This window comes from Sciurus vulgaris, assembly GCF_902686455.1.
Source record: "Sciurus vulgaris genome assembly, chromosome: 17".
Lineage (NCBI taxonomy): Eukaryota > Metazoa > Chordata > Mammalia > Rodentia > Sciuridae > Sciurus > Sciurus vulgaris.
The window spans coordinates 45,808,836-45,818,490 of record NC_136478.1 but is presented as its reverse complement, the minus strand read 5'-3'; the positions used below and the strand labels follow the sequence as shown (position 1 = coordinate 45,818,490).

At 39.2% G+C, this 9,655-nt stretch overlaps 1 protein-coding gene across 3 annotated transcripts in view; it reads left to right on the top strand.

Annotated features, from left to right (window-relative positions):
- The first annotated feature begins 6,796 nt into the window (after nt 1-6,796).
- LOC306649173 (zinc finger protein 461-like) overlaps nt 6,797-9,655 on the top strand; it is a 44,305-nt gene continuing 41,446 nt past the window's right edge. Inside the window, exons 1-2 of one of the 3 annotated variants that reach the window (XM_079119954.1) lie at nt 6,797-6,949; nt 8,125-8,213. In XM_079119954.1, the coding sequence (XP_078976080.1) occupies nt 8,205-8,213 (9 nt within the window). In that variant the 5' untranslated portion in view covers nt 6,797-6,949; nt 8,125-8,204. The remainder of the gene's footprint in view (nt 6,950-8,124; nt 8,214-9,655) is intronic. The other 2 variants (XM_079119956.1, XM_079119955.1) reach the window with 2 other exon arrangements.

Here is a 9,655-nt window from a genome sequence, read left to right as displayed (position 1 = left end):
CTTTCCCCTCCAACTTTACAGCCATGTGGACTCCAGCTGCAGATATATGGTCATCAAAACGGGAGTCAGATATTTGAGTGGCAGACTATGAGACTTCAGAAACAAAGCCTCAGGAGGACTTGCAGCTTTTGCCCTTGCCCTCTTCCTGCCTTGAGTCCACCAAGGACTGAAAGCTAAGAACAGCTTGGAAAAAACCAATCATTTGAAAGTGAAGTCCATTTGGCAGCAACAAGTGCCAGAATCCCAGGGAAACAATCTTGACTCATCCGACCTCCACCAAGCTGACGACTGCTATCACATGAGTATGATCAGCAGAACCACTAAGGCATGCCAAGCTCAAACTGCCAGCCCCCAGAATAATGAGCTAATTGTTTTAAAAATACAAACTTTACATTCCCTTCCAGGACCTTATTGGGCACATGGGTGCCTGTCATTTCAGGAGGATGCAGACTCAGAAATGTGGCATTGACTTCTAGATGAAATACAGATGAGTCACTTCACTCCAGGTGTGATACAGGGACCTAAACATATATTAATTTTAACTTTAGTTGGGTCTCCTTGATTGCAATATCTCTTTCCCCTTTCTAATTCAAATTCTGCATTAGTTTCTTCATTGTGACTCATTAGGGAAACTTAACAGTGCTTAGCTAATTTTCTGATGGATTAAGATTCCTAGAACTGGAATTTCTAAAGTGTTATTTCTAAGGTGTCATCACTCACATCCATCAGAATATTTTCTCAACTTCCTTTCTGCCTGATGATTATGGGAGTGGTATCAGTTTTTGCACAGCTATGTCAGGCCTAAATTCCATTTCTTCTCCTTATTAGTATTAATAATAAGGTTTCTCTAAGGCTAATTATTAATTACTTCATTAATTATCTATTTTCAAGTCATATGTGATTTCCTTTTTGGGGCAAGGCTGGTGGAGAGGTCGTTTAGTAGGATAAATGAAAGGCAGCTGATAAAAGGAATCCACTGTGTTTAAAGTCTTGGTTTCTAGATTTAGGACCATCAAAGTAGTATTTGATTAATTACTCCGAAATGTCTGTGAAGAAAGTTTGAGCCTTTGCAGCAGAATTCAAACTGCTTCAATACTGTACTCCATGTTTCATACACATATCTCTTTGTATTGCTTTTTCTACTTTTATGGAACAGCAACATTTTCTCATTGTAAAATGAGGAAATTCAGAAATTTATAGAGTGCAAAAAAGCTTAAAATAAGGTTCACTTGGAAATAGTTATTTTGAAGATTTTTTTGTCAAATTATTCACCTGTTTTTCTTTAAGCACCTGGATGTAAGCATATAAGATTTTTTTTTTCAGTCACAACAGTGTATTTTGTGCATGTGCAACTTTCCCGTTTTTAATAATAGTTTTGTATAACAGAACACAAATCTTAAAATCGTGTTTGATGTTTTTTTAAATAAACCTATCCAATCAATATTAGATAAAGACATAGAAAGGAAGAGTCCTTCCTCTTACCAATCAGTACACCTCAAAGTTAATTATTTCTTTGACCTTCATCAAAATAGTTCAGTTTTGTCTGGTTTTGAACTTCATATAAATAGGGCACTTAAGTTGTTTCCAGTTTGGGGCTTTTATCAGTAAAACCACTATGAACTTTCTCATACCAGTCTCTTGATGTATGTATGAATTTAGTTATACTTTGGTTACGTACCAAATAGATATTTAACTTTAAATAGACATTGCAAAATAGTTTTTGAAAGTGATTATTCCATTTTGCAATCCCATCTGCCACATGAGAATTCCAGTTACTCTGCATCACTGGCAACATTATTCAGTCTTAAATTTTAGTCATTCTAGTGGGCATGAAGTGCTACACTGTAGATTTAATTTGCCTTTCCTTTATGACTAATATGCAGCAAACATCAATTCCAAGGGATTGGAAGAATTGCAGTTTGAGTCCAAGGGCAGTCTGTTGACACAATTTTCATTGTCCAGGGCGGTTAGAAATACTTCCTTTGTTTTATTAAGGAACTTCAGTTGATTGAAAGAGGCCTACCTCCTTATGGAGGATCTACATTATTCAAAGCAATTTAATTGTTTATTAGCAATTAAAATGTTAATCTCATTCAAAAATTGCCATCACAGAAACATCTAGAATGATGTTTGACCAAATATCTGAGCAAGGTGGCCCAGCCAAGTTGATACAGAACATTCACCACCACAAATCCACTTTTATGAACTTGGCACCCATAGCTATCTTCCAAAACTATACTTAGTCACTGAATACAGAAACAGGGAGTAACAAAGTAATAAGCAAGGTCATACTTCTGCTAATATGATAAAATTAGCCTGCATAAAACAAAAAATGTGCTAACCACTTTCCCAAGAGAGGATGTAAAGTCTGGGTAATAGTTACCTTTCATTTTGATATCCCATAACTTAAAAATGTCAAATGAATACTTAAATACTATGATATAAAGTCAATAATACATCTTAGGTTATGGTAAAGTGATGAGAGGGAAGAAAATAAAGTGTTGTTGTACACACATATTTATAACAAAATAAGGAAGAAATAATCATGACAATTATAGTTCTTGTTTCTATAACTGGTTACATGGTTGTAGTTGGCATTTATAACTACCTTCTCTCACTACCAACTGCACATATTTCCTTTGCCCTCACCTAGTCTTGATTCTTTACCTGGAAGGGTGACCTAAACCTTCATTCTTGGTGTAGGTGGTAGTTGTGGTAGAAGCTCTTCGTGTAAGGAACTCAAATCCATATCCATGTCTATTTCAGTAAGAAAACAATGCTGCTTCTCCCATAATGAGAGCAGTCCAATGTACTTGTCACTAGGGAATGGTGCCATCCTGGGGACTCAATTTTGATCGCTGCTGTTCGAGGCTCAGCAGCACTGGCTGTACTCAGGCTGGCCTTGGGTAATGAAATTCCATGCTGTTAAGCCTAGTGCAACCTCCATCACTGCATCATGGTCAGTCTGTTCGTGAGACAAATGGATGACAGAAGCGGGTGGCTGGGGAAAACAGCCTGACTGGTATCCACACAAGTGGTCATTCTCTTGGTTATTAAATCATTTTCTGATGAGGCCACAATTTGTGTTCATTCACATAAGACACAAATATCTTTGTATTTTTCCCCATTCAGAGATCTATACCTCTTCCTCAGACTTCCTTGTCACATTTTCCAGTTATGCTCCTTGCAAGCCCCTGACCATTTAGCCAAATCACTGGCCACAATGCCTGAATCTGGATATAATTTTATATCTAGCCATTCCTCCTTCAAAGAAAACCAACCAACCAGGTACACTGCTTGAAGTGTTGGCCACAGAGAGGAGTTTCCTTTACCACTATTCTTCAGGGATGTCCCAGAAAGGGACAATAATGCTGCAACTGTCTACTTTGAGAAAGTACCTGCTTATCATGTAACACCATCTGTGAAAATGGGCCCAAGTCTTCTTTTCCTCTGTTAACTGACTATAGAAAATCATGAGGCCACAGGTATAGGCTAGGAGAGACAAAGTAGTGTTGCAAGAGTGAGGACCATGGGCATTTTAGCAAATTCTTCATGTAACTTCTTTCTGCCTTCAGTTCTTACTCAGGCCTGATCACATATATACCACTTCCATTCAATGGTAGAGTGCTGTTGTGCAGGTAACTATTGTTTGGTGAGTCAGAAAACACCCAGTTCATAATGAGCAATAGTAACTTGGTCCACAGTTAAGTGTTCAGTCTCTATTAAGGCTCAGCACCAGGCCAAAAGGTGTTTCTCAAAAGAAAAATAGTTACCTAGAGGAAGAAAGGGCTTTGCTCCAAAATTCTAAGGGCCTGCACTATGATTCATCTATTGGTATCTACCAAAGACTACGAATAGCATCTATTCCAAAGGAGGTATTTATATGCCCAATAGAATAGAAACAGCAATAGAAAGGTTATAAAAACTGCCTAAGTTCCTAAAACCAGAGTTGACAGGCTGCCTGATGTGATCTCTTTCATATCAATCCTTAGTATTGGTAGTTTCATATGGTTATGGATTGTGTACTTACAAATGTCAAATATTTCAATTGTAGAGCTAAAAATGTCTCATATTTCAACTAAATTTATAATTTGCTAAAAACATCAGCTTACAATTGTGACTTCATTTTTTAAGAAACTAATTACTATATTTAACTCACTGCTCTACCCTTTGTCAGCATGTCTTCAACATTTCAATATTCTAATTTCACTGTGTAACAAAGTGGGCAATGTGAAGAATGTTTGATTTTCATACTGAAGACACATGAACATTACATAAATGCATAAAATCCACTTCCCCAAAAGGAAGTTTCATCCCTAAGAGATAAAATAAAATAATATACTATTGTACTAATTAAATCCAAAGAGGCCTGCTTGGCATTATGCCTCCTTTTTGGTTGCAGAAAGGGCCAAATGCAATAATTTATCCTGCACCTTAGAAGTGATATCTCACCATGCCCCATACGACAGGACCCCTAAAAATATCATTAAAACAGGAGTCTCCTGAATTCTTGTCAGAGTTATTTGTCAGTGCATATCACTTGCATATCAGTAGTCTTACCAATAAAATCTACAGTAGTTGCTACTTCTTGTTCACCAGGTTCAATAGCATAATGTCATCAATGTAATGGATCTGCATAGCAAGTACCAGAGGATATGTTAATGGATACGTTAATGTGCTCCACATCTGGTACAACAGCTGCAATTGGAGTCGTTACCTGGTTACACTTATGATAAACCCGTTATTCTGCAAGAGCCACCTGCCTTCCAAACAGGCCAAATAGGCAATTTGAATGGGGGGGAATATGATGGAATTCACTACCCTTGAATCTTTAAAGTCCTTACTGATGGCACTAATCTCTGTAATACCGCCAGGAATAAGAGGATGATACTGCTTTTAGTTTACTATTTTTCTAGGCAAAGGCAGTTTCACATGATCTTCCACTTGGCCTTTGCCCTAGAACAGCCCTTTCTCCAGAGAATCAATGCAGGGATTCTGCCAGTTACCAAGTATCTACTCTGGCACTGGGGAAATAAACACAAAATGGGTTTGGAGACCCACTGTGCCCACTGAGACAGACCAGATCTTGAACTTCATTTATCACCTAACCATGAGCCCCTACTCTGACTGGTAGACCACCGTGATGTTTTGGGTCTCCTGGAATTAGTGCCAATTCAGAGCCAGTGTCCAGGAATCCCTAAAAGGTTTTACTACTAAAGAAGACAGACTTTCTGGTATATGTGTGTGGTTCTGGGGATCGAACCAGGGCCTACCACTTAGCTACATCCCCAGCCCTTACTTTCTGTTTTATGATTCCAGTTAGGCTTTTGTTCACTTGACCTAGAATCCTTGCACTTATGCAAATCAAATAAGATTTTAGTATATTTCCCATATACTTAGTTTCCACCAAAGTACCAGCCGTACTTCCAGACGGCTACTCTGTGGTAGATATTTAACTTGAAATCTTTCATGGTCTGTTTGCATTCTTCACCACAATAAATTATTGTTCCATATTTTTAAAATGTTTTAAATTTAAATTGTATTTTAAATTTCCCTCCAAAATTTTAAGAAAATCCAATGCTTCAGGAAACTTTTTTTTTTTTTTTTTTTTTTTTTTTTGGTGTTTACTGGGGATTGAACCCAGAGCCTTGTGCATGCTAGGCAAATGCTCTGTCACTGAATTACACTCCAGCGCCCTATTACCTTTTATAGGTAAGGAAAGTAAGACCTATAATAGGTATTAACTCATCCTCAATTTCAAAACACTCACTGCAATCTCTTGCAGTTATTACACTTAGACAGCCTCACACGCTATCTTTCATCCAGACCTTAACTCATAGAAGTAACATTCAAACACACACAGTAACACCAAATTTCACGTGATCACCCACTTAATCATAATCAGTTAAAACACAAATTAATCTCAAGGTCACAACAGTATAATCACCTGTCCTATCACTATCATACAATGTAAATAGTTGGCTAAATTCACAAACCACATCCCTCATATATTTCACTCAGTGTCCACTCCAAGTGACAGTCTCAAGTGCATATGATCTCACAAATACATAACCAAAAATCAGACAGAGAAGCACAAGCACTTGTTCTCAAACAGAAGTAACATTTCCTCCGGGCAGACTTAGTGATGGGGCTACTGGATTCAGAAAGGTTGTCTTCCTCATGGATTTGACTCTCCTGCCCTTCTCAATTCCTAACACACAAAAAGCACTTCACACTGTTCCCACACTCAATCAGAACGAGCTCGCCCTGTCCCTGAGGTGTGTGATTTTATCCATCCTAGTTCCTCCTCGTCCCAACACCACCGTACGAGTGGCGACCACACCGCATGAGCCCACGCAGGCAGACCGCACAGTCACTCCCAAGTCATCTCGAAACCGTTCCACATCCAAATCTCACGCACAACACCCTCTGAATCAGGGTCACATCTACCCTCTCCCTCTCACTTTCGGGCACGCGCGCGTGCGGACTCACAACAAAACACACACACACCCCATAACCTCACAAATGGGGGCCCTGTCCCTCCGCACCAGTCAACAACAATTCTTTTAAGCCACCGCACAAGTCCACTTTGAGGGAGTATAGTTAGCCACCATGCCAGTTCCTAAATCAGTCCTCTCAGGGAACTCGGAAAAGTCAGGAATCCGGACACCAAAAGCCCACGTCGGTAGCGTCACTCCAACCTGAGTGAAACTGCGCAGGCGTAGCCCCAAGTCTGGGCCCAGCAGCCCAGATTTCCCCCTCGGACTACGTTTCCCAGAAGACACCACTGCTCGAACGTACTTCCGGTAGGAGGTTCTGTGGAATGGTCTGGCTGCCTTAGGCTAGTGAGGACGTCTGGGGACTGGTCCTGAAGTGAGGAGTGGGCGTGAGTCCTCTCTTAAAATATGAATCCGATCTTGGGCCAGCGCTCTCCTTGAGGATGCCGAAGGTGAGGAATTATGGATCCTCAGCATCATGGAAGAGAAGTGTCTGTAGGTTTAGGGCCCTGAGTGCAGGAACAGCCCTAGCAGTGGTGGGTTGTGTTGAGAACGCATAGGGAGTCTAGGGTTTGTCATTGGGCTGTGTGGCTGTTTCTTCTGAAGTGATTGAGTGCGTGATTGTAGTTACGTGACAGTGCGATTGTATGTGACCATTTGTGTGAATGGAGATTATATGACTCTGACTATGATTGTGGGGGCTATTTGTATCCCCTTACATGAAAGGAAAGTACGGTTACATAAACTGTTACACTCAGGCTCATATAATCAGGCAGTTAGGGAAACATTCCAGTAGTCAGCACAGCACAAAGCCTAAATCACGTTGTCCACCCCACAATATTTATCATATCGCCTCAGAAAAAGCAACATGTGCAATGTTTTTTTTTTTTTTTAATTCAAACATTAGACCCCTATACCCATTGTTCTGAAATTTCTTATTACAAGATACTTGGGGGGGCGGAATTGGGGAGCATAGCTCAGTGGTAGACTGCTTTCCTGGAATGCTGGAGGCCCTGGCTTCCATCCCCACCCCACCCCCACCAAAAATACCCTAGATCTTTTTGTATTAAAAGACAAACTTAAGATTTTCCAGGATGCTTCCAGGTGTGTTTTTTCTTTCATTCTTATAGTGTATAGACCTAAAGATTCGAGGATTTTCTTTGCCCTGGAAATTTTTGTTCTGTTTATTTCTTGTCTTCCATCTGTATTTTAGTCTTTTTAAAAAATGATTGTTATACATACTCCAGGTATTTTGGGTCTATTTCCTTGCTCTTTTCTCTTTATAATATCTCTCCTTTTCATTTTTTCCTCAATGTAGTGAGAATGTGCTAATTCAGTGCTCAGTTTTGAGCAGCTGGGTCAAGTCTATTTCATTTTAGTGATAGGACACGGGTTTGGCCTGACTAAATCCCCTCTGCTAAAGAGACCAGATTGTTTTTCTTCAGTCTAGTCTACTTTGAGTTCCCTCACAGTTTTTAGTAAAGATGGGATTTTTCCAAATTTTCTCTAGCCATTTACACATGTGTTTATGGGGCTTTTGAGTAGGATACTTGAAGGGGGAATAAATTAGCATTATTTGTGGAGCTCAAAGGCAATCCTCTCTTGTCTTTTCTGTCCTCTCATCCAGCAACATGTTCTTTGGACTTAATTTCATCTACAGTGGAACCAAGAAGAGGATTAATCAATACATTCAATTCTAAATAAGCCATGGCCAATGTAAGTTTACATTTTCAAGTTTCTAACTGAAATAATTTTTTCTTATAAGACACATGAATATTTGCATTCTTTATCTTGATATTGTTACTGAACTCAGAATTTTACGGTAACTTACTAATGAGTAAGTGATGGTACCAGAAGTACATGCCCTTCCTTTTTTGCTCCTCTCCTCGCCAACCACATACTCATTGAATAAATCATTCCTTATGTCCCATATGTTCAGTCTTCTATCAGTAACAAGGAGAGAATAGAAGTAGCATTCTTTTGAGGAAAATTGCCAAGAGTTGAGTGACTGAGCATGAAATTTTAAACTTAATAAGAAGTGGAAGAAGAAATATGAGTGGGGTATGTGACAATGGGAAGATGATCAGAGAGAAGAACACTTGATATTTTGGAGATATCATGGTTATTAATAGCAATAGGGTCTAGAGTACTAATGAGGAGTGAATGAAGTAGAGTGGGAGACAATATAATAGAAGAAGAAGAATTTAGGGATTGGAGAGACCATCATGTTAGAATAATTCAGTATGTGAATATTTTAAATTATTGAAAATTAAGATTAGTAATATTGTGATAGTGACATTAAGCCAAGAGTTAAAATTCCCTGAGGGGGTTGCCAGGTGTGGTGGCACAAGCCTGTAGTCCCAGCTACTTGGGAGGCTGAGGTGGGAGAATTGCTTGAACTCATCAGTTTAAGACCAATCTGGACAACATAGCAAGATCATGCCTCAAAAATAAAAAAATTAATTAAAAATAAAATTCCTTGGGCTGGGGTTGTGGCTCAGTGGTAGAGTACTTTCCTGGCATGTGTGAGGCACTGGGTTCGATCCTCAGCACCACATAAATAAATAAAATAGAGATATTATCTGTTTACAACTAAAAAATATTAAAAAAAAAAAAAAAAAAAGTCTGAGCCAGGAGCATCACAAGTTCAAAGTCAGCCAGGGCAATTTAGTGAGCTGTCTCAAAATAAAAGGGCTGGGGATGTTGCTCAGGAGTAAAGCAGCTCTGGGTCCTATCCCCATTACAGGAAAAAACAAAAACTGGAATATGTGCCTTAGTGGCACATATTAGTGACTTTAGTGGTAGTGGATACCTACAGTCCCAGTGATTCAGGAGGCTGAGGCAGGAGTGTCACAACAACTTAGCAAGGCCCTAAGCAACTTAGTGAGACCCCATCTCAAAATAAAAAATAAAAAGGGCTGGGGATATGACTCATCCCTAGTTCAAGCCCCAGTACTGAAAAGAAAATGCTTTAAAGACTTTACCTATCCAGAGTTTCAAGTTTAAGAGAATGATGAATTCTCTTAATCAGAAGATCAAATATTTTACAATCAGTTAGAAAAAAGACAGTTATTATTGCTGCATTAAAAACCAGCCCAAAATTTAGTATATGAAACCACAACAGTCATCTGTAGTCTGGGCAGGAATTGGTAGGGATT